This window comes from Mus caroli, unplaced genomic scaffold (assembly GCF_978045245.1).
Source record: "Mus caroli unplaced genomic scaffold, Mus_caroli_1 scaffold_7, whole genome shotgun sequence".
In the NCBI taxonomy this organism is placed as follows: Eukaryota; Metazoa; Chordata; class Mammalia; order Rodentia; family Muridae; genus Mus; species Mus caroli.
The window spans coordinates 101912092-101938170 of record NW_028227262.1 but is presented as its reverse complement, the minus strand read 5'-3'; the positions used below and the strand labels follow the sequence as shown (position 1 = coordinate 101938170).

The 26079-nt window shown below is 39.3% G+C and overlaps 1 protein-coding gene across 3 annotated transcripts in view; it reads left to right on the top strand.

Moving 5' to 3' along the window:
* Cul1 (cullin 1) overlaps positions 1-26079 on the top strand; it is an 80567-nt gene that overhangs the window by 14230 nt on the left and 40258 nt on the right. For all 3 annotated transcript variants that reach the window (XM_021164540.3, XM_021164539.3, XM_029478301.2), the window contains exon 2: positions 23361-23661. In XM_021164540.3, the coding sequence (XP_021020199.1) occupies positions 23522-23661 (140 nt within the window). In that variant the 5' untranslated portion in view covers positions 23361-23521. The remainder of the gene's footprint in view (positions 1-23360; positions 23662-26079) is intronic.

Below are 26079 nucleotides of genomic sequence, written 5' to 3'. Positions count from 1 at the left end.
TTATTGAAGATCAGCCTTAGTCCATGGTGGTCTGATAGGATGCATGGGACGATTTCAATATTTTTGTATCTGTTGAGGCCTGTTTTGTGACCAATTATATGGTCAACTTTGGAGAAGGTACCATGAGGTGCTGAGAAGAAGGTATATCCTTTTGTTTTAGGATAAACTGTTCTGTAGATATCTGTTAAGTCCATTTGTTTCATCACTTCTGTTAGTTTCACTGTGTCCCTGTTTAGTTTCTGTTTCCACGATCTGTCCATTGATGAAAGTGGTGTGTTGAAGTCTCCCACTATTATTGTGTGAGGTTCAATATGTGCTTTGAGCTTTACTAAAGTTTCTTTAATGAATGTGGCTGCCCTTGCATTTGGAGCATAGATATTCAGAATTGAGAGTTCCTCTTGGAGGATTTTCCCTTTGATGAGTATGAAGTGTCCCTCCTTGTCTTTTTTGATAACTTTGGGTTGGAAGTCAATTTTATTCGATATTAGAATGGCTACTCCAGCTTGTTTCTTCATAGCATTTGCTTGGAAAATTGTTTTCCAGCCTTTCACTCTGAGGTAGTGTCTGTCTTTTTCCCTGAGATGGGTTTCCTGTAAGCAGCAGAATGTTGGGTCCTGTTTATGAAGCCAGTCTGTTAGTCTATGTCTTTTTATTGGGGAATTGAGTCCATTGATATTTAGAGATATTAAGGAAAAGTAATTGTTGCTTCCTATTATTTTTGTTTTTAGAGTTGGCATTCTGTTTTTGTGGCTGTCTCCTTTTTGGTTTGTTGAGGGATTACTTTCTTGCTTTTTCTAGGGTGTGGTTTCTGTCCTTGTATTGGTTTTTTTCTGTTATTATCCTTTGAAGGACTGGATTCCTGGAAAGATAATGTGTGAATTTGGTTTTGCCGTGGGAAACTTTGGTTTCTCCATCTAAGGTAATTGAGAGTTTGGCTGGGTATAGTAGCCTGGGCTGGCATTTGTGTTCTCTTAGGGTCTGTATAACATCTGTCCAGGATCTTCTGGCTTTCATAGTCTCTGGTGAAAAGTCTGGTGTAATTCTGATAGGCCTGCCCAAGTTTGTTACTTGACCTTTTTTCCTTACTGCTTTTAATATTCTATCTTTATTTAGTGCATTTGTTGTTCTGATTATTATGTGTCGGGAGGAAGTTCTTTTCTGGTCCTGTCTTTTTGGAGTTCTGTAGGCTTCTTGTATGTTCATGGACATCTCTTTAGGTTTGGGAAGTTTTCTTCTATAATTTTGTTGAAGATATTTGCTGGCCCTTTAAGTTGTAAATCTTCATTCTCATCAACTCCTATTATCCGTAGGTTTGGTCTTCTCATTGTGTCCTGGATTTCCTGGATGTTTTGAGTTAGGAAATTTTTGCATTTTGTATTTTCTTTGATTGTTGTGCCCTGATGTTCTCTATGGAATCTTCTGCACCTGAGATTCTCTCTTCCATCTCTTGTATTCTGTTGCTGATGCTTGCATCTATTGTTCCAGATTTCTTTCCTAGGTTTTCTATCTCCAGTGTTGCCTCACTTTGGGTTTTCTTTATAGTGTCTACTTCCCTTTTTAGGTCTTGGATGGTTTTATTCAATTCCATTACCTGTTTGGTTGTGTTTTCTTACAATACTTTAAGGGATTTTTGTGCTTCCTCTTTAAGGTCTTCTACCTGTTTAGCAGTGTTCTCCTGTATTTCTTTAAGTGAGTTATTAAAGTCCTTCTTGATGTCCTCTACCATCATCATGAGATATGCTTTTAAATCCGGGTCTAGTTTTTCAGGTTATTTGGGGTGCCCAGGACTAGGTGGGGTGGGAGTGCTGTATTCTGATGATGGTGAGTGGTCTTGGTTTCTGTTAGTAAGATTCTTACGTTTGCCTTTTGCCATCTGGTAATCTCTGGAGTCAGTTGTTGTAGTTGTCTCTGGTTAGATCTTGTTCCTCAGGTGTTTATGTTAGCCTCTATCAGCAGACCTGGGAGACTAGCTCTCTCCTGAGTTTCAGTGTTCAGAGTACTCTCTGCAGGTAGGCTCTCCTCTAGCATGGAAAGTGCCCAGATATCTGGTGTTCGAACCTGCCTCTTGGCAGAAGTTGTGATCCACTCACAGAGGTCTTAAGATCCCGTGGAGGGTCCTGTGTATACCTTACGGGTGTCCGCAGACTACACGCCCAAGGTACCCCTGAGCTGGCGTGGACCAGAAGGGACTTGTGCCCCTGATCAGCCCGGGTTTTCTGCTTCCCTAATTAATGCAGTCTCTGGTCCCGCGCGATTGGATTGGAGCAGATGCTGTGTTCCACTAGCCAGAGGAGGTCTTAAGATCCTGTCTCGGGTCTTGTGGGTAGCTGGCGGGTGTCAGCCAACTCTGTGCCCTAGCTACCCTGGTGCTGGCCGGATCGGAAGGAACTTGTGCCCCTTTAAATAAATCTTAAAAAAAAAAAAAAAGAAAGAAAGAAAGAAAGAAAACCTTGAGGATGTGATGAATAGCTGGATGTTTTCCTCATGATGTGTCACTTTAAAAATCTTATTGAGCAGGTAGTTTCTCGGACCCTGTATCCACTGACCACAGAACAAAGTGGTCACTGTGCACATGAGACCAATGGAAATTGAGTAGGACTTGTGGGGACTATGAGTTGAAGTAGAGTCCATTGCTGCAGTCATCACATGCTTGTACTTCTTAGCTGAAGCAGTTTTCATGGACAAGCCTAAGTGACAGAAGGAGAGAGGCAAGGGACCATTACAAGGGACCAATACAACTCTACTGGGAACATTTTGGTGTGGATTTGGGGGCAGTATTGACTCTGTACCATCATATCAAAATATTGTGGAATTTAACGGCAGCATTTATTTACTTCATTTTGCCTGGAAAGCCAATATTGTCCCCTACAGTGAAAGCTCAGCAGTGAAGAGATCTACTAGTGAGTTGTGGAGTGAGGATTTCAAGTTTCATAAACACATTTGTCTTTGAAATACTCTTGTAATGTTTCTAATAAATAGTACTGGAGATATCTGCATCTGAAATACTTAGTGCTCTGGGTATATCTATGACTGTCTAGAGTAGCTTGGGGTGGGCAGTCCTTTCCACCAGCTAGATTCCTGAACTCAATAAAAAGGAGAAAGTTAGCTAAGTATAGACTTCATCTGCCTTTGTTTCCTAACTGTGGCTTCAGTGTGAACAGCTGCCTCATACCTGCCACCATGCCTTCCTCTTCATGATGGACTGTTCCTTTAAAAGATTCAGAGTAAAGCCTTCTTTCCTTGGGCTGCTTTTGTGAGAATATTTTATAACAGCAATAGAAAAAATAACAAGTACAATACATTTTCATAATAACCAAAAATAATACATTTTTATAATACCAGGTATAAATGTAAACCCTACTTACTAAAACATTGATTACCCAAATAGCAATAATTATTAATAAATAAAACATTTACTATTAGTATCTTTTGTTTACTAATTTTTCTGTCCTGTAGAATACAAGTGTGTTTCAAAAATACAATAAAGAAACTTAACAGTGAACTTCTAATTTCCTTTTTAAGGAAAATTTTACAAACACAAGAATAAGTTCACCCTAGGACTGCCCTTGTGTTTAATGGATTATAAGCATTTTCTAGTAAATGCACATGAGTTAGAAGTTTATGGGTTTTAAGGAACATCTTCTACCACTCTTAAGTTTTAGAAGGAAGAAATCAATCAATTGTGGGGAGGATTCCTACTATGTCCAAGCTGTATTTTTACCCACAGGGTCCTATCTAATCTTTACATCAATTCTGAGAATTTGATGTTTACTTTCCCTCCCCCAATCCTTCTTAAGGTGAAACTTGTTTATATTTCTGACATACAGCATGATATTTTTTTCTTTGTTTTGTGGTAGTGGGGTTGAGACCTAGGGCCTCAGTATATGCCAGACCAGAGCCCCTATCTCTGAGATGTTATACTTCAGATCCCCTAAAAGTGGCTAAATAATGAAATCAAGTTATAAATAATTTTAATAACCACATATTTATCCTTTTGTAAGAATTTTCAGGATTTCCTTTTAGTACTTTTCTTTTTTCTTGTTTCTCAGCATGTATCCAATATGTTATTAACTACAATCACTATGCTATGTAGTAGCTCTCTAGAGCTTATTCATGTGCTATGACTGAAACTGAATCCCTTGAACAATCCCTGCACTTCTCCCCTCCTGTACACTCCATACCCTGTGTTTAGTTTTTAAGGATTCCTTTAAAATGAAGTCAATAAGAACTGTTCACTATGGAAGGACCCGACTGTTCTGACTTCTGGGTGAATCTGCTAGGTTTTGCCACGCTTAGGTTTTGCCATGCTTATCTAATCAGCACTTGGTGTGTATGTTCAATGCCATCTGGTGGTGAGCCTGAGTTGGGGGTCACAGTGTTGAGGTTGCCAAAAGGACTTATTTAAGTGAATGGAAAGCAGAAAAAGAAACATGCTGCAGCAGAATATACTGTTTTGTATCAGGCTGTGAAATCAGTCACATAAATTCAGCAAGGAGACGTAAAGAAAGGACTAATTATTTTTGAATAAAGTATGTGGTTTATTTTTCGTAATTGAGGCATGATAGTTATCATAGCTACCCATTTATTTGTAAGTTATACTTGCATTCTAGCTTCAGAACTCAAAACTCACATCTCATTCTAGTGCTCTAGTGGAATAAGCTCTCACATCTGAGATGTTCTGGGGATGCTACTGTGACAGTGGTCTCAGGAGAGGCAGTGTCTGCTTCTGTTAGCATCAGGAATTCACCATCCTCTTCTTAGAATTGTTTGGAGTGGGCTGGTTTCCATTTTCTCCTGCCCCATGAGTATTGGAGATTGAACCTAGGGCCTGTGCACACAGCACTCTACCACTGGCTATTAATTCATCTGAAGTAATATTCTTTTTTTTTTCTTTTCTTTTTTTTCTTTTGGTTTTTCGAGACAGGATTTCTCTGTATAGCCCTGGCTGTCCTGGAACTCACTCTGTAGACCAGGCTGGCCTTGAACTCAGAAATCCGCCTGCCTCTGCCTTCTGAGTGCTGGGATTAAAGGCGTGCCCCACCATGCCCGGCTTGAAGTAATATTCTTTAAGGCCACCTATATCCAGACACTTACTTTAGTCAATGACTTTTTCCAAACAGATCTTTTTGTTGATAGGTGGTCAGCCTTTGTGCTGTTGTGCTCATCACACTATATCTGGCACAGCATAGGAAATCCTATGGCCTGGTGGCTTATATTGTGAGTGCCAGTCCTCATATCTATTCTTTTTTTATACTTTGAGAATGTTGTCCAGGCTGATGCCTGTACTTGTGCAGTTTTGCTTATTTCTTGAGCTGTGGTTTCCTTTCAGCTTCAGTTTTATGTTTTACTCTTTTACACATATTTATTTTGACATTTATCATGACACACCTATGGAGGTCAGTGGACAACTTTCAGGAATTGATTCTCTCCTTTTACCATAAGAGCACAGGATGGACAAACTCAGGTCATCAGGGTCAGGGCAAGGACCTTTACCCACTAAGCCATCTCACTGGCCCAGTTTTATATTTTTAAAACCTGTCTGCTTGGGCATTTTCATTTTGTTGTTCTCCAAGTTAATATATGTAAAATTAAGACCCTTTATCTTCATTCTTGCATCTTGCTCCTTTACCAGCCTCACGCCTATGAGTTCTATCCATGGACCCCACTGAAGTTTCTTTCACTTGACCTAGTTTGCCAGCTTCCTCCCCTGAAGCTGGCTTTTTTTTTTTTTTTAATATTTCTAGAAACAAAAATATACTCGTGTCCGTATGTTGGTAATTGTTATTCCCTATACATAGAAGGTCTCCTGCTTTGATCAGCTAATGTCTACTGAGAAATGCTTGTGTGGTCAGTACCCAGAGGCCCTCCTCATTCCTTTGCATAATTGCATAGGACACCAAGGTGTGGACAGGTCTTCTTGTCCCCTGTTGATGGAATTTTATTTTGACAAATTACTAGTGTTTTGCAGTGACTAAACTTGAATTTACAACTTCTTGGGATTTTGGCCTGTTTATTTGGGGGAGAGATTCCTAGAAGTGGATTTCTGGGCCAAAAGTAAAATGTTTCCATTTTAGGAAGAAAAAAAGCCAACTTTTCTATCATTGAACATTTCTACTAGTTAGAACAAAGTTGAATTTTAAAAAAAGATTTACTTTTATTTATTTCAAATTATGCGTATATAGGGGAGAGAGGTATGTGTGCATATTTACATACAGGTGCCCTCCAAATCCAGACGAGGCATTGTTAGAACCCTGATGTTTGTGCTAGAAACTTTGGACCTCTGCAAGAGCCCCAAACACTGTTTATAGCTGAGCCCTCTCTCCAGCCCCTTGAATGTTAATGTGTTATTGTCTGTCCTGGAATTGAAAGAGAAATTGTTGGAGGTTTGAAAGTACCAATCTGCGATAGCCATTGTTGTCTTTCAGTCTTTATTTGTGCTACAGTCACAAATTTATTTGACTATTACACAGTCAGTTTATTTACCATAATTCTTACTTTATATTATGTTTCTCATCTGGTCTGTTTTTCATTGCTGATGTGGGTATTGAGCCAGTATCTCAATTGTCTTGTTAAAGTTCCTGTTAGTTTTACTGCCTGTGTCTGCTCTTAGGTAAACTTCCCAAAGTTGTCAGACTAAAAAAAAAATTTTGTTTTTTTTGTTTTTGTTTTTTTTTTGAGACAGGGTTTCTCTGTATAGCCCTGGCTGTCCTGGAACTCACTTTGTAGACCAGGCTGGCCACAAACTCAGAAATCCGCCTGCCTCTGCCTCCCAAGTGCTGAGATTAAAGGTGTGCGCCACCACGCCTGGCCAGATTAAAATTTATAAACTGTGGTTAGTAGAACTCCCTGTCTAGCTGTAGACTAAAGGCCTTTTGTATACTTAGAACAAATGTACCCCCTCCCTGCCTCTCACAGCTTTCTGTACACATTCTTCCCCCAATCTTGTGTGATTCTCCCCTTTGTTAACTGTTCTTCCCTGTTTGTACTTCTGCTGTTGAGATACTAGCCACCCTTGCTAAAAGATGGAAAACATTCAGTTTGAAGAAGCCTTTCTTCTTGATCTTTGTGCCCAGACAAGACTTCTTTCCCTTTTGAACTTGTATTGCTACTATCACTATGTCTTTAGTAGGATGATGAAAATATATACCAGTGAGTTTGGGTAAATCTTGGAAATTATATTTTTGCTTGTTTGTTGCAGGGCAAGGTTTTAAGTTGGAGGGCTCAGTAATTTGACTTTTAGTGGTAGGTTAAAGCACGTATATATGTAGAACCAAAGGCAGCTTATAGAGATGTTCTTGTTTCTGTAAATGAACAAAACAACTCATAAGAATTTAAAGCTAGAGTGTTTTAAGTTTAGTCTCATCTGCACCCCCAAGAATTCATTTTTATTCTAGTGTGTAGCAATTAAAATTAATATGAATGATTGTCGTAAATTAATACAGTGGCTTTTTTTCCCCTTTATCCTAGCTAGTTCCTCAGTAATGACAAAGACCAAGATTTACTCAATCAAGCTGTATCACATAAAACCTGGGCAGTCATTGATCTATTTTAATCCTCTAAGCAAATCCCTGAGATACTTGTATTTTAGTACTGGTCTGGCCCTCTTGGCTTCAGATGTATTTTCCCATAATGTCTCCTCTCTCTTACTCTTCTCTCTCCACCCTTACCCTGGCTAGCTGAAATCCTGCCATATTCTCTCTATTGCCTAGTTATTTGCTTTTCCAGCTTCTGTTGATAAGGCAGAGAATAAATGATGAACATTGTTTACAAAAACTTGAGACAGGAGATTCTTGACTTACGCAATACAATGCTCTATCCAGATTGCAGCTAGATACGAGGGCAGAGAAATCAGCATTTGAGTAACTCAAAGATAAACTTTACAGAGTGCACAATAACATTATGCCTACACTAGTGTATGGATATTTTGCCTGTATGTGTGTCTGGTGGCCAAGAATTCCAGAAAAGGGCACTGGATCCCTTGGAATTAGAGTTAAGAGTGGTTGTGAGAGCTATTTGAGAACCAAACCCAGGTCCTATGAATGAACAGCCAGTGCTCTTTACTGCTGAGCCATCTCTTTAGTCCTCCTTTCCTCCTTAATAACTTTGTTTAGGTCTTGTATATCTTAAAGCACACCTGTTTAAATTTATAATTAGATTATCTCTAGGGAAGCTAGAGTTATGCAGCCAAGGCTACATCTAATTTAGAATGTTTCTACAACCTAAAAGATTTCTGTGCCTATTTGCAGTCATTCCCACCCTGGACCTAGGCAAACACTAATCTACTTTTAATGTCTAGAGATGCTTTTATTTAAAATTGGTAGCATGGGGGATAAAACAGTATTCTACCGTTGAGCCACTGTGTCAGTCCTGATTTAATTTTTATGTGCTTCAAATCATAGTTGTTTGAATAGAAGTTTCCTTTCACTTGTATTTAAAAGAGATAATTTAAGTTTTAAGTGAGAGTTTCATGAGCCTTGAATTTCAGTACTTTACAAAAAGAATGCTGATTTTCAAATACACAGGTAGTATTTACAACATACCAGTTTCTGTTCTGGTGTGCTTAAATGGATTTACAAAAATAGTAAAAATTACAAATAATTACTAAAGAGTCAAACAAAAGTTTTGAATAGATTTGGAAGTATGAGTAAAAGTCAAGGCTGTTTAATGACCTGCTCACTTGGTAGCAGTGCAGACTTTTCCGTACCTGTACCATGAACCTTCTCAACTGTATTTTTTGCATAGTTCTTTTGGGAGCACCCAATGCTAGTAATATTGTATGTAATATTGACTTATAAGTAACTCTTGGATACAGGCTCCTTTAGGTAGTGAAGAGGCCCACCTTCATAATGAAGCAACATGTGGCAGGGGATAAAATATAGATTCCAGAATTTCAATTTTTAGGTTGGAATCTTTGCCATTCAGTAATGTTGAGTTTGAGCAAATTATTTGATGTCTCTGAGCCTGAGACTTTTTTGTAAGATGTAGATGGTGTCATGCTGCTCTGGGGGCTCTTGAGTTTGGGGCAGCAAAGTGAGATCCTGCCTCTAAAACAAAACAAAAAGTGCTGTATGGGGCAGTCCAGTGTAATAACCTATAGTGGATTTTAGTTTCTTTCCTTCTGTGGTTGATAAATGGACATGGGATAGTTCTATATGATGGAGTGATTTGAGAATGGTTGGGGAGGTGGTACATCAAAAGCAGGTGTAGAAGATTGGGATTAAATCATTTAACAAAGTATATATTTCTCTACTGTGGAGATTTTCTGGGGCAGCAATTTAGAAAGTTGATTAGAAGGGCAAGATTGATGTCAGTGAGAGCAATGAAGACCCTCAATCCAGGTGGAGGTAGTGCCCAACCTCTAGTAGTCATGGGTGTGAAGAGACTGAATTGATTTAAGAGATAACTGTAAAAGCTAAGATTAATAAAACTGACTTTATGTTCAATAAGAACAATAAGAATCAAAATGACTTCTCTTACCAGGGTGGGAAATATAAAAATATTTATTTGAAGGATGGGAGATGAGTCAGGAGGTTAGACTTGGCCTGTAAAAGATACCCTTCTCAGAGGGCCCAGGGGAAAAGAAGGGTGGTGTGTAAGTGCCTTTAGGAAAAAGTGCTCTCTTGACCAACAGAGCCTTCCTTTATAACCTGGGAAGTCAGGAAGAAAGAAGGAAGGAAAGACTGCCAAGGAGTTTTCAGATGAGATTTTGCAATGAACTTCCCTTCATTTTTGTTTGTGTCCTGAGATTGGGAGACTAGTATAATGGTGACTGACTAATTGGCAGAGGAACTTGAGGGCAGGCCAGCATTCAGGCTCTATGGCTGAGGTATTGCTGGCTTCTTTGAGCATTAAAAATAGTGCTCAATATGGCACAATAGGAAAAAGGTTTGAAGGCATAAGAATTAGTCAAATACCACCATCACAAGCTCAAGGGTAAGGAAGAGTGAATTCAGTTAACTTTCCCTTGAGGAATACGTTTAGGGGTACTCTGCTCCATAGGGACACCTTAAGAGTTTATCTCACCATGCTTAACTATGTAGTACTCAAAGGCCAATGTGATCTTTATCCTAAAGGCCCCAGTCTGACAAATTTTGAATGCATGGTGTGGACTTTTCTTGTGTGGAAAAATGCCGGGAGTATGAGATCTTTGAGCATACACCCAGACTTCAAAGGAAATCTTGGAAGGCCAGGCAATCAGTGACAGAATGAGAAGATCCTTCAGTTAGCACCTGCAGTGCATAAAACTGGAAAGTCAAGTGCAACCCTTTTGGGGATGCCAGGAACTTGGCACATTGCCAAGGAAAGCAGAGGGCACAGATAAAATCATGTTAACATGGAGCCCAGGTGGACTACAGTAGGAAGATCATCCAGATGTGGGTGCTGAAGCCCTTTGACACAGCTCTAGATACTATACAGCTCTCTGAGAATTGCTTTCCCTTCTAGATAACTGTCTACTTGTGGTCCTATCCTTTTTTTTTTTTTTTTTTGGTCTCTATTTTCTATCTTTTTGAATAGGAGTATTAAAAGTTCTGTGCCATTGTATCCTAGAATTGTATAATTTGTTTTTGGTTTTATAGGGGTGTACTGGCTATTTTTGTGTCAACTTGACACAGCTGGAGTTATCACAGAGAAAGGAGCTTCAGTTGAGGAAATGCCTCCATGAGATCCAACTGTAAGGCATTTTCTCAATTAGTGATCAAGGGGGAAAGGCCCCTCTTGTGGGTGGGACCATCCCTGGGCTGGTAGTCTTGGTTCTATAAGAGAGTAGGCTGAGTAAGCCAGGGGAGGCAAGCCAGTAAAGAACATCCCTCCATCAGCTCCTGCTTTCTGACCTGCTTGAGTTCCAGTCCTGACTTCCTTTGGTGATGAACAGCAGTATGGAAGTGTAAGCTGAATAAACCCTTTCCTCCCCAACTTGCTTCTTGGTCATGATGTTTGTGCAGGAATAGAAACCCTGACTAAGACAAGGGGCTTACAGCTGAGTTTGTCTTGAGGGTCAAAGGAAATTGAGCTTGAACTTGGACTTTGAACAGTGTAGGAACTGTGAAGACTCTGGAGAATCTTGGTGAACTGAATGCATTTTGCATTATTAGATGGGTACGAGCACTTTGAGTGCCAAGGAAGATATGTTTGGATGTCAGGTTGATGAGAAGTAGACTTGTGATGGCTAGTCTTGATTGTCAGCTTAATTGGATTGAGAAGAGCTTGTGACATTAGTAAACCACACCTCTGAGTGCATTTGTGAGGACCTTTCTAGGAAGGATTAATCAAGGAGAGAAAACTACTCCTGAAGGTGATTGGTATTCAGCCTTGCCTAGCCAGGATGCCCAACAGACCTCTGAAACTATGACTAGCATTCTTGTTCTTTTAAATTATGTCAGGTATTTTGTCATAGCAGTGAAATAGGTAACTAATTTATTAGCTATCACATAGCTTATTTGTGAATTCCGCTAGTAGATATGTGAACTGTCTTCCCTATTCATATACATATTCTTATAAATAGCCAAAGTCTGGTATACACATGCAGAAGTTTCTCTAGGTCTGAATAACTTTACAGTATATTTTTTTATGTTCATTTCACTTTTTGTTTGTTTGTTTGTTTGTTTGTTTGTTTGTTTTGAGAGAGGATTTCTCTATAGCCCTGGCTGTCCTGGAACTCACTTTGTAGACCAGGCTGGCCTCGAACTCAAGAAATCCGCCTGCCTCTTCTTCCCTAGTGCTGAGATTAAAGGCGTGTGCCACCATGCCCGGCAAACGTATCATTTCTTTTTTTTTTTTTTTTAAGATTTACTTTTATTATTATATGTAAGTACACTGTAGCTGTCTTCAGACATTCCAGAAGAGGGCATCAGATCTCATTACAGGTGGTTGTGAGCCATCATGTGTTTGCTGGGATTTGAACTCAGGACCTTTGGAAGAGCAGTCAGTGCTCTTAACCACTGAGCCATCTCTCCAGCCCCTCTTCACTTTTTTAAATAATATTTTTATTAGATATTTTCTTCATTTACATTTCAAATGCTATCCCAAAAGTCCCCTGTACACTCCCCCGGCCCTGCTCCCCAACCCACCCACTCCGGAATCCTGGCCCTGGTATTTCCCCTGTACTGGGGCATATAATCTTTGCAAGACCAAGGGACTCTTCTTCCAATGATGGCCGACTAGGCCATCTTCTGCTACACGTGCAGCTAGAGACACGAGCTTGGGGGGTACTGGTTAGTTCATATTGTTGTTCCTCTTATAGGGTTACAGACCCCTTCAACTCCTTGGGTACTTTCTCTAGCTCCTCCATTGGGGGCCCTGTGTTCCATCCAATAGATGACTGTGAGCATCCACTTCTGTATTTGCCAGGCATTGGCATAGCCTCACAAGAGACAGCTGTATCAGGGTCCTGTCAGCAAAATCTTGCTGGCATATGCAATAGTTTCTGCATTTGGTGGCTGATTATGGAATGGATCCCTGGGTGGGGCAGTCTCTGGATTGTCCTTCCTCAGCTCCAAACTTTGTCTCTGTAACTCCTTCCATGGGTATTTTGTTCCCCATTCTAAGTAGGAATGAAGTATCCACACTTTGGTCTTCCTTCTTCTTGGTTTTCATGTGTTTTGCAAATTGTATCTTGGGTTTTCTAAGTTTCTGGGCTAATATCCACTTATCGGTGAGTGCATATCATGTGAGTTCTTTTGTGATTGGGTTACCTCACTCAGGATGATATCCTCCAGATCCATCCATTTGCCTAAGAATTTCATAAATTCATTGTTTTTAATAGCTGAGTAGTAGTACTCCATTGTGTAAATGTACCACATTTTCTATATCCATTTCTCTGTTGAAGGACATCTGGGTGTTCTCCAGCTTCTGGCTATTATAAATAAGACTGCTATGAACATAGTGGAGCATGTGTCCTTCTTACCGGTTGGAACATCTTCTGGGTATATGCCCAGAAGAGGTATTGCTGGATCCTCTGGTAGTACTATGTCCAATTTTCTGAGGAACCGCCAGACTGATTTACAGAGTGGTTGTACCAGCTTGCAATCCCACCAACAATGGAGGAGTGTTCCTCTTTCTCCACATCTTTGCCAGCATCTGCTGTCACCTGAATTTTTTATTTTAGCCATTCTGACTGGTGTGAGGTGGAATCTCAAGGTTGTTTTGATATTGCATTTCCCTGATGATTAAGGATGTTGAACATTTTTTTCTGGTGCTTTTCAGCCATTCGGTATTCCTCAGTTGAGAATTCTTTGTTTAGCTCTGTACCCCATATTTTTAGTGGGATTATTTGATTTTTCTGGAGTCCATCTTCTGAGTTCTTTGTATATATTGGATATTAGTCCCCTATTGGATTTAGGATTGGTAAAGATTCTTTCCCAATCTGTTGGTGGCCTTTCTGTCTTATTGACAATGTCTTTTGCCTTACATAAGCTTTGCAATTTTATGAGGTCCCATTTGTCACTTCTCAATCTTACAGCACAAACCATTACTGTTCTGTTCAGGAATTTTTCCCCTGTGCCCATATCTTTGAGGCTTTCCCCCACTTTCTCCTCTATAAGTTTTAGTGTCTCTGGTTTTATGTGGAGTTCCTTGATCCACTTAGACTTTAGCTTTGTACAAGAAGATAAGAATGGATTAATTGGCAGCCTTCTACTTCTACGTGATAACCTCCAGTTGAGTCAGCACCATTTGTTGAAAATGCTATCTTTTTTCCACTGGATGGTTTTAGCTCCTTTGTCAAAGATCAAGTGACCATAGGTGTGTGGGTTCATTTCTGGGTCTTCAATTCTATTCCATTGATCTACCTGTACCAGTACCATGCAGTTTTTATCACAGTTGCTCTGTAGTACAGCTTGAGGTCAGGCATGGTGATTCCACCAGAGGTTCTTTTATTGTTGAGAGTAGTTTTTGCTATCCTAGGTTTTTTGTTTGGTTGGTTTTTGTTTGTTTGTTTGTTTTGGGGTTTTTTGTTGTTTTTTTGTTTTTCGAGACAGGGTTTTCTCTGTGTAGCCCTGGCTGTCCTGGAACTCACTCTGTAGACCAGGCTGGCCCCAAACTCAGAAATTCTCCTGCCTCTGCTGGGATTAAAGGTGTGTGCCACCATGCCCGGTTGCTATCCTAGGTTTTTTGTTATTCCAGATGAATTTGCAAATTGCCCTTTCTAATTCTATGAAGAATTGAGTTGGAATTTTGATGGGGATTGCATTGAATCTGTAGATTGCTTTCGGCAAGATAGCCACTTTTACTATATTAATTTTGCCAATCTGCACATGCCTTTAATCCCAGCACTTGGGAGGCAGAGGCAGGCGAATTTCTGAGTTCTAGGCCAGCCTGGTCTGCAGAGTGAGTTCTAGGACAGCCATGGCTACACAGAGAAACCCTGTCTGGAAAAACCAAAACCAAAACAAAACAAAACAAATCCTGCCAATCCATGAGCATGGGAGATCTTTCCATCTTCTGAGATCTTCGATTTCTTTCTTCAGAGACTTGAAGTTCTTATCATACAGATCTTTCACTTCCTTAGAGTCACACCAAGGTATTTTATATTATTTGTGACTATTGTGAAGGGTGTTGTTTCCCTAATTTCTTTCTCATCCTGTTTATCCTTTGTGTAGAGAAAGACCACTGATTTGTTTAATTTTATATCGAGCTACTGCACTGAAACTGTTTTTCAGGTTTAGGAGATCTTTGGTAGAATTTTTAGGGTCACTTATATATACTGTTATATCATCTGCAAATAGTGATATCTTGACTTCTTCCTTTCCAATTTGTATCCCCTTGATCTCCTTTTGTTGTCGAATTGCTCTGGCTAGGACTTCAAGTACTATATTGAATAGGTAGGGAGAAAGTGGGCAACCTTGTCTAGTCCCTGATTTTAGTGGGATTGCTTCAAGTTTCTCTCCATTTAGTTTGATGTTGGCTACTGGTTTGCTGTAGATTGCTTTTATCATGGTTAGGTATGGGCCTTGAATTCCTGATCTTTCCAAAACTTTTATCATGAATGGGTGTTGGATTTTGTCAAATGCTTTCTCACCATCTAATGAGATGATCATGTGGTTTTTGTCTTTGAGTTTGTTTATATAGTGGATTATGTTGATGGATTTCCATATATTAAACCATCTCTGCATCCCTGGGATGAAGCCTACTTGATCATGATGGATGATTGTTTTGATGTGTTCTGAGATTAGGTTTGTGAGGATTTTATTGAGTATTTTTGCATCTATATTCATAAGGGAAATTGTTCTGAAGTTCTCTTTCTTTGTTGGGTCTTTATGTGGTTTATGTGTCAGAGTTATTGTGGCTTCATAGAATGAATTGGGTAGAGTACCTTCTGTTTCTATTTTTTGGAATAGTTTGAGGAGAATTGGAATTAGGTCTTCTTTGAAGGTCTGATAGAATTCTGTACTAAACCCATCTGGTCCTGGGCTTTTTTTGGTTGCGAGACTATTAATGACTGCTTCTATTTCTTTAGGGGAAATTGGACTGTTTAGATCATTAATCTGATCCTGATTTAACTTTGGCACCTGGAATCTGCCTAGGAAATTGTCCATTTCATCCAGGTTTTCCAGTTTTGTTGAGTATAACCTTTTGTATAAGTATCTGATGGTGTTTTGTATTTCCTCAGGTTCTGTTGTTATGTCTCCTTTTTCATTTTTGATTTTGTTAATTAGGATACTGTCCCTGTGCCCTCTAGTTAGTCTGGCTAAGGGTTTATCTGTCTTGTTGATTTTTCTCAAAAGAACCAGCTCCTGATTTGGTTGATTCTTTGTATAGTTCTTTTTGTTTCCACTTGGTTGATTTCAGTCCTGAGTTTGATTATTTCCTGCCTTCTACTCGTCTTGGGTGAATTTGCTTCCTTTTTTCCTAGAGCTTTTGGGTGTGTTGTAAGGCTGCTAGTGTATGCTCTCTCTAGTTTCTTTTTGGCGACTCTCAGAGCTATGAGTTTTCCTCTTAGGAATGCTTTCATTGTGTCCCATAAGTTTGGGTATGCTGTGGCTTCGTTTTCATTAAACTCTAAAAAGTCTTTAATCTCTTTCTTTATTTCTCCTTGACCAAGGTATCATTGAGTAGAGTGTTGTTCAACTTCCCCATGAATGTTGCCTATTATTTATGTTGTTATTAAAGATCAGCCTTAGTCTATGGTGATCTGATAGGATGCATGGGACAATTTCAATAATTTTGTATCTGTTGAAGGCCTGTTTTGTGACTGATTATATGGTCAGTTTTGGAGGAGGTACCATGAGGTGCTGAGAAGAAGGTATATCCTTTTGTTTTAGGATAAAATGTTCTATAGACATCTGTTAAATTCATTTGTTTTATAACTTCTGTTAGTTTCACTGTGTTTAGTTTCTGTTTCCAGGATTTGTCCATTGATGAGAATGGGGTGTTGAAGTCTTCCACTATTATTGTGTGAGGTGCAATGTGTGCTTTGAGCTTTACTAAAGTTTCCTTAATGAATGTGGCTGCCCTTGCATTTGGAGCATAGATATTCAGAATTGAGAGTTCCTCTTGGAGAATTTTACCTTTGATGAGTATGAAGTGTCCCTCCTTGTCTTTTTTGATAACTTTGGGTTGGAAGTCGATTTTATTCAATATTAGAATGGCTACTCCAGCTTGTTTCTTCGGACCATTTGCTTGCAAAATTGTTTTCCAGCCTTTTACTCTGAGGTAGTGTCTTTGTCCCCGAGGTGGGTTTCCTGAAAGCAGCAAAATGTTGAGTACTGTTTATGTAGCCAGTCTGTTAGTCTGTCTTTTTATTGGGGAATTGAGTCCATTGATATTTAGAGATATTAAGGAAAAGTAATTGTTGCTTCCTGTTATTTTTGTTGTTAAGAGTTGGGATTCTGTTCGTGAGGCTATCTCCTTTTAGGTTTGTTTGAACTATTGCTTTCTTGCTTTTTCTAGGGCATAATTTTTCTGTTCGTGTTGGATTTTCCCTTTATTATCCTTTGAAGGGCTGGATTCTTGGGAAGATATTGTGTGAATTTGGTTTCGTCATGGAATACTTTGGTTCCTCCATCTATGGTAATTGAGAGTTTTGCTGGGTATTGTAGGCCTGGCTGGCATTTGTGTTCTCTTAGGGTCTGTATAACATCTGTCCAGGATCTTCTGGCTTTCATAGTCTCTGGTGAGAAGTCTGGTGTAATTCTAATAGGTCTGCCTTTATAAGTTACTTGACCTTTTTCTCTTACTGCTTTTAATATTTAGTGCATTTGTTCTGATTATTATGTGTCGGGAGGAAGTTCTTTTCTGGTCCAGTTCTGTAGGCTTCTTGTATGTTCATGGTCATCTCTTTCTTTAGGTTAGGAAAGTTTTCTTCTATAATTTTGTTGAAGATATTTACTGGCCCTTTAAGTTGAAAATCTTCTCATCTATACCTATTATCCTTAGGTTTGGTCTTCTCATTGTGTCCTGGATTTCCTGGATGTTTTGAGTTAGGATCTCTTTGCATTTTGCATTTTCTTTGATTGTTGTGTCCATGTTTTCTATGGAATCTTCTGCACCTGTGATTCTCGCATCTATGTTCTCTGATTTTTTCCCCCTAGGATTTCTATCTCCAGAGTTGCCTCCCTTTGGGTTTTCTTTAATTGTTTCTACTTCCATTTTTAGATCTTGGATGGTTTTGTTTAATTCCATCACCTGTTTGGTTGTGTTTTCCTGTAATTAAGGACTTCTACCTGTTTAGCAGTGGTCTCCTCCATTTCTTTGAGTTATTAATGCCCTTCTTAAAATCATCTATCAGCATCATGAGAAATGATTTTAAATCAGAATCTTGCTTTTCAGGTGTGTTGGGGTATCCAGGACTCACTGTGGTGGGCATACTTGGTTCTGATGATGCCGAGTGGTCTTGGTTTCTGTTAGTAAGATTCTTATGTTTGTTTGCCTTTCACCATCTGGTAATCTCTGCTGTTAGATGTTCTAGCTGTCTCTGCCAGGAGCTTGTTCCTCCTGTGATTCTGTTAGTCTCTGTCAGCACTCCTGGGAGTCCAACTCTCTCATGAGTCCCAGTGGTCAGAGCACTCTCTGCAGGCAAGCTCTCCTCTTGCAGGGAAAGTGCACAGAAGTCTGGAGCTCAGATCCACCTCCTCAGTTCCCGGGGTCAGAGCCCTCCCTGTAGGCCAACTCTCCTCTGGTGGGGAAGGTGCCCAGGGGTCTTGGTCTCAGCTCCACCTCCTGGCTGAGGATGAAGGTCAGAAGGTACCCTGTCCAAGAAGCTCAGTTGCTTCTGCTGCTCACATGCTCTCCTGCATACACTGGTCTCAGTGATCCCAAGATCCTGGGTGTATTAGGGTGCCTGTGGCATGTAGAGAGAGTCCTGTGGGGACTTTGGGACCGTCCGCTGAGTTTGCACCCAAGATGGCATGGAGCTCTACAGTACATTTATTAAGTATGTATGTGCCACATTGCAAGTATTGTGTATAAGAGATAGAAAATAATTTATCAAGTATTGCTCAGGATCATTTAAGTTTTTAATCGTATTAAAATGTTACTGTACTAAGGCTGCAGAGATGGCTCATTGGGTAATTCACTTGTCACAGTTTTAAGGACCAGAATTTATGTTCTTACTCCCAAGTAAACACTGGTGGACTGTAATTCTAACATTCAGAAGACAGAAATGATTCTGAGAACAAGCTAGCTGGCTACACTAGAAGAATTGACAAACTTTGGGTTTAAGTGAGTGAGAAACTGTGCCTGTTTGAGGTATATGGTAGAGAGCAGTTAAGGAAGATATACCACATCAACCTCCGGCCTTCATCCACATACGAGTGAACACCATACCCATGAATAAATAATAAGGGACCAAGCTAGAAAAGCTAAATTTAGTCCTATTTAAATTTAAAAACAAATTTTAGATGTACTTTTCATTAACTCTAGGCTTTTGTCTTGCTATTTTTTTTTCTTTTTGTTTTTCAGCAGCAATCAACCAAAGCAGTTATAGTCTTTTTCTTGAAAACCCCTAATTCTTTTTTTTTTCCTTAAAGATTTATTATTATTATTATACATAAGTACACTGTAGCTAACTTCAGAAACACCAGAAGAGGGCATCAGATCTCATTACAGGTAGTTATGAGCCACCATGTGGTTGCTGGGATTTGAGCTCAGTACCTTTGGAAGAGCAGTCAGTGCTCTTACCCACTGAGCCATCTCACCAGCCCCGAAAACCCCTAATTCTTGTGTTCCTGTTACAACTCTGATTTGAATCATCTCACTTTAACACTTCTGGTAATGTTTTTAGTCTTAGTTTATGGAAATGAAGTCAGGTATGACGCATTCTAGAGGGCTGGAGGAAGAATTGAGATGAACACACAGTTGTTTACCCTTAAGGTTTATGGATTCTGCCTTTGAGTAGACATGTATTTAAAGGTGTTAAGAATTTATATTCTTTGGTGCTCAGCTTTCAGGGGAATGATGCTTGAAGAAACACATTAAAGTTTCTGACCTTTAAGTTCATGCAGTTGGTGGCTCTGAGGTAGCCAGGTCTTGCAGAGTAGAGGCTGTCCTCTTTGAGTATACAGCCACTTCTCCTAGGCCTGTTTATTTTGACTGTTGTGTTCTATTGTTTTTAAGACAAAAGCAAAGACTGGAAGCTATTGTAATTCACATAGGCTTCATGAGCCAATGGGTCAATGTGTGGGGGTACAACTGATTCTGTCATCTGTGACTTGTGACTGTACTTGGTTGGTGATGTTTTGTGCCTTAGTTGCCTCTCAGGAATTTGTGACCTACGCATCTTCCATTGGAATTGGAAGGAGCCTTTATGGCTAGGGTTCCCGAAGAACACTGACTTGGTGTAAGGGGATCTATATAGCTGCCTTAGCTGTCATTACTTCTCTCACTGGCAACCTAATCTACAGGCTGTTGGGACTACACTCTCAAATTATGTTACAGATCTGCAGATGATGTGTTCTCAAAAACTTGTGGAGCTTTGCCACCCAGCTTGGTAATCCTATAATGCCAACAGCACTTGAAAACAGCCCGATTTCCTAAGTGTATCTTGTTAAGATTTTGTTGAAATTAACTGTAAGTTGGAGAGCTCCCAAGCCTTCTGGATGTGTAATAAGAAAAGAAGAAACTTTTACTTCTTAAACTATCTGAACTCTGACTTAGGAAATCTGCTGTAATTTTCAGGTTTTTAATGACTTATAGAGGATGTCTAGTGTTAAAATCAACAGTGATAATAAGCCAGTCATTTGTGGGTACCACTTCTGCTTTACTGCTCGAGTTTTGCAGTCAGTTCATCTCACCAGCATTGGGCAGTATAAAGGCAGATTAAGCATACATAGTTGTATTTTCGCACACATAACCTAGGCTGGCAGATTCCAAAGCCACAGCCTATATGGCTGTTGGCATGGTCTGATGAACATTCCTAACTTGCTGAGGTGCCTTGTGTGGAGAGACTGCTCAGAGTTAAATAAATACAGGTCAGCTTTAGCTACAGGCAGCCCTACTCTCCTGGTCCCTGCAAGTTTGAAGGCCCTCTGAAGCAAGGACAGAGGGTTTGCCTTGGGTTTTAAGACCTGAATTACAAACCACCTCAGCTCAATTGGCTTTCTGATCTTTATTTCACAAATGCCTATAATTTAAGATTATTTGCCTACATTGGTGACTGTACCAGCTTGTGATCTGCCCTTGAGATGTTTCTGCAGTGTGCTTATGTTTAGCAGTTCCTTTCAGTCTTAGATTTGGGTTCCTCTGCTATATTAATTACAACATAGTAGGGTGAGGCTATCTAGGAGATATTACAAATGTTAAGATAAGGTTGTTCTTATACTGACTTGGAAATCTTTGAGGACCTCAGATTGGTAGATTGTGAATTTCTTTATTTTTTTTTAAGATTTATTTATTATGTGTAAGTACACTGTAGCCTGTCTTCAGACACTCCAGAAGAGGGTGTCAGATTTCATTATGGATGGTTTTGAGCTAACATGTGGTTGCTGGGATTTGAACTCAGGACCTTCAGAAGAGCAGTCAGTGCTCTAAACCGCTGAGCCATCTCATCAGCCCCTGATTGTGAATTTCAATACTCAGTATGGATAACTAGAGAGAAGGCACAGAATACAAAAGGGAGGGAGGACAGTGCATAGAGTATGTATCAAGCATATTGTTTATACTAGGATGGAAAATATTTTGTGTATGCATATGCCAGACAAGTGGGTAAATATTAAGAGGACAGCTTGCAGGACAGTATGGTCCTAGGGATTGACCATTAACTTGGAATTAGGCTGACAGTTTCAGGTCTGCTGCTTTAAGAAGGGACAAGGGCTGGTTGCAGATGGATAGATGTATGAGAGTCCAGTTCATAAAAATGATGATGGCTACTGGAAGAGGAAGCAATAGGGATTCAATTCAATGTGAAGTGTCCTTGGCAGTATCAATAGCACTCTATCAGAATCCCCTCAAGAGTACTAAAAGGTGGGTAAAGTGATGTTCCCAATTCTGAGTTGGGCTGCTCATGGAGAATGTACTCAGGTGCTGGAGAATATTTTTCTCCATTGTTGGTAGGAATTAGAAATTACTGCACAGTTGATTCTAGTTTAGACAAATCTAAGTTCTCCATGGAGAAATGGTAAAGAACTGGTGGGAGATTTAGGAGTAAAAGCTGATCCTATCGCATCAGTCTAAAGGCTGATTATTATCAAGTGGGGTAGTGTACTATATTTCCCCCAAGGTGAGTAAAAAAAAGTTGAAACTGTGTAGGAAACATTTTATCTTTATCTTGCATTGTATTGGTTGTTTCACATTTGAACACACATTTGAATATATGAAATACATTTAGGATAGGTGTGATGGTATAGTTTCATAAAATATCTAGTCCTATTAATCACATTATAAATGTTAGAGATGATTGAACTTTCAGTAGTCAAAAGTTAAATTATGGGCTGGAGAGATGGCTCAGGGGTTAAGAGCACCGACTGCCCCTCCAAAGGTCCTGAGTTCAAATCCCAGCAACCACATGGTGGCTCACAACCATCCGTAACAAGATCTGATGCCCTCTTCTGGAGTGTCTGAAGATAGCTACAGCATACTTACATATAATAAATAAATAAATCTTAAAAAAAAAAGTTAAATTATATGCATGACCTACAAGGGCCTTAAATGGGCCTAGTATTGTGTGGAATTTTGTAATGTTAGTGAAAATATATGGTGTGCTGAATGACTTGTTATCCCATGCGTTGATTTGTAGACTAGCAACCTGTGCTGACATCTCTCATCTCATTTTCTTCATTTACATTTTGTAAAATTAAAAAATTGGGAATTTCTGATTTGTACTTAGAAACACTTATGTAAAATCTCTACATTTTAATGTGATGTGTATAAACAATTCTATAGAATGTGCACACTGTGAAGTACCAACTAAATACAGAATGGTATTCCATAGAGTCCTTGATTGGTGACTCCAACATCAGAAGCATTATAAATTGTGTTTTGAAGTAGCACCATACACTTAGAAATAATAATCATATTATCACATTATTTCCATATTAACAATACCATAACGATTTGGTAAGCATTTACTGTCAAATATTCTATTTATTTTCTATATATTTTATTATCTTTAAATTTTACAGCAGCCATGTCAGGAAAGTAATTTGCCTCCATTTTGCAGGCTAGGAAGTTCAAGATTAGTAAGGAAGGTATGAGCTGAGCTTCAAAACTTGGAATCTGGGATACTTTGTAAATTTAGATAATTCTTCCCAAATTCCCTTGTAAAAAGAAAGTCCTGTGTCCTTTTATCTTCACACTTACCAGTGTTAGTTTTTCCAAGTGTTAAGTGAAGAATTTCTAAAACTTACAGGCTACTAGTGAGATTGCATTGCTTTTTGTACTTTTTAGCTAAACTCTTCTCATTTTTCTGGGAATTTCCTAAGCTTGTTCTCTGCTGTGTCTTCTTTTGAGTTTGTCTGACTATTATGTAGGTCCAGTGCTATGTTTCAACCTTTGATGACTTTAGAAGGTAAAGAATGACAGCAGTCTCTTATACTTGTTTTTCTCAACATTTTTCAAGAACAATAATAGTTGAATGATTTTGGATGAAATGTCTAAATATATTTTACATACATACCATAGAGTGAGTTTATTTCCATGTAGAAAGTGAGAATGTGGCCGGGTGTGGTGGCGCACGCCTTTAATCCCAGCACTAAGGAGGCAGAGGCAGGCGGATTTCTGAGTTCGAGGCCAGCCTGGTCTACAAAGTGAGTTCCAGGACAGCCAGGGCTATACAGAGAAACCCTGTCTCAAAAAACCAAAAAGAAAAAAAAAAAAAAGAAAGTGAGAATTACCTATAGACACCCACAGATTGTTTCTGTCAGAGTGTCTTGTCCTGTTACCAACCCCAGAAAGTAGAATTGACCAGTTCTCTTTTATTTCATCTTCAGGTTTGCCTGCAATGAGACTTTACTCTCTACACTTAAAGAATATTCTTTCTGAGCTGCTGTGAATAAATTTGGAATGATATTGTCTATTTTCAACTAATGGAGAACTAGCTGTAACTTGAACAAGGATTATTGTACTGGACAACTTCAGAACATTGCTCACAATGTCATCAAACAGGAGTCAGAATCCTCATGGACTGAAGCAGATTGGTCTTGACCAGATCTGGGATGACCTCAGAGCTGGAATTCAGCAAGTATATACCAGACAAAGCATGGCAAAGTCCAGATACATGGAACTCTACACGTATCCTCTTGCTTGAGCTGTGGTTGGTGTGTCTAGGGTTGGATTATTTAGTGTTATGGTGTTTGAATTATTAGGAATGTTATGTCATATTTCCTTCTTTGTTTACCTATAATAAAATTCTAAGTTCGTTTTTATATCTCTTTTTCAGCAGAGGTATTTTGGCTAGATAGATATTTAAGGTGGTGCTGGCTAGTAACCCCAGATGTTTTATATGTGTGTGTGTGTGTCACTCATGGAGGACAATGAAAGAATGAATCACTTCCTCCTGCCATCACAGTGTGGGTCTCAGGGTTGAACTTAGGTCTTTAGGCTTGGCAGCAAGCACTTCTACCTGCTGAGGTTCTTGCCAACTTTATTCTCCCCCCCTCCCCCAACCATATCATTAGCTTCTATGTATGTAGATTCAGCCAACTATAGATTGAAAATATTTGAACAAAAAAGTCTCTTTATTAAACATGTAGAACCTTTTGGTCATTCTCTGAGCTTGTAACAGTTGTTGTGTAGCATTTGTGTAGTATTAAGCATTTTATGTAATCCAGAGATGGTTTATAGTGTGAAGATGCAGGTAAATTATATACAAATTCATTGTTATATTTTATCATGTAATAGTTTAGATTTCCTTGGGAGGTCCTATAATGATTTACACCATTGTTTAGTTACTTTTCACTGTTCTGTTGCCACTGTGAGAAACCATGACCAAGGCAACTCAGAAAAGACATTTAATTGGGAGCTTTCTTAGAGTTTCAGAGGGTGCGTCCAGCAGGCAGGCAGGTATCGTGCTGGAGCAGTAACTGAGAGCTCACATCTCATACACACCTTGGGGGTAGAGGGGCTAATGGGGAGAACATTGAGCTCTTGAAATCTCAGAGCCCATTATTCCCAGTGACTAATCTCCAAATAGGCCACATCTTCTAACTGGAAACAGTTCTACCAATTGTGAAACAAGAGCCTACGATATCCATTCTCATTCACACTACCACACCTGTAAACCCGAAGAAGTAACTATATAAAATTTAGGTCCTTAGCAATAATACCCATATTTCAAAGTGCTCAATGGCTAAATAATAAAATATATTGTAGAAAGTTCAGTGGGCAGTATTGTCCTAAGTGGGTTTAAATGCTCATTGTGGCTGCTATTATGTTACAGGAGAATAAGGTAGTTGTATCACAGTCTGGTCCACAAAGTCCTAGAATATTTTCTATCCATCCTTAACTATGCAAAAACTGCCTACCAGTTCAGAATGACACACCTAGAACAAAAGCTTGAATATTATGATCCTATTTGCATTACACAGTTCTAAGAGAGTATGGTAATTAACTTTTCTGTTTGGTCTAACAAAGCAGCTTAAGGAAATAAGGGTTTATATGTGTTTATAGTTCACAGGTACAGTTCATCACCGCAGGGAAGATGTGGAGGTAGAGTCAGGGTGATCAGGAGTTCAAGGACATCCTTAACATAGCAAGGTCAAGGCCAGCCTAAACTTCTTGAGACCTTCTTTTTATTTACTTATTTTTTTTAAAAAATGAAGATCTAAAGCTCAGCTAACTGAATGGAGCAGATTGATACTGATCCGAGAAGCAGCTCTACTGTGGGCACTGTGATGGCAGGAGTGTGCAGCTGCTGGCAGCAGTGTCCACAGGAAGCAGTGTGATGAGTGTTCGTGCTTCTCTTGCTCCTCTCTCTTCTGTCTAAAGATGCTATGCTGCCCATGAGTTGGTACTGCTCATCCAAAGTGGATCTTCCTCCTCAGCTAATCCCCTTTTAGAATTCTCCCACAGGTACCCACCAGAGATGCTTCTTGTAGGTAATCCTGAGTCCTCTGGCCACAGTGGAGATTAACCATCACAAAATGCAATTTTATTGGGTTTTGGTTCATAATGTATATGAAGGACTATGCTATCTCTTGTAAAAGTTATAAGGTTTTAAAAGGCATAATTCCTGCTATTGTAACATTTTTTAAGATTGATTTTTATATACTGTGTATTTGTGTTTTACCTACATGTATGCAATGTGCACCACATCTATGCTTCCTAACTGAGGAGGCCTAAAGAGAGCACCTGTTCTCCTGGAACTGGAATTATGGATGCAGTGCTAGGAACTAAAGCACTGGTCCTCTGCAAGAGCTACAAGTATTCTACACCACTGAGCTGTCTAGCCTCGAATTTGTAGTTTCTTGATCCTATATAAATATAAAATTAAAATTAGAATTTACCAGTCAGGCTTGGTGACTTAGGTCTGTGATTCCATCAGCTCTAAGGAAGAAGAGTCAGGGTGATCAGGAGGTCAAGAACATCCTCAACATAGCAAGGTCCAGACGGGCCTAAACTATTTGAGACCTTCTTCTTTTTTTTTTTTTTTTTAAATTAATTTATTTATTTTTATTTTTTATTTTTTTGGTTTTTTGAGACAGGGTTTCT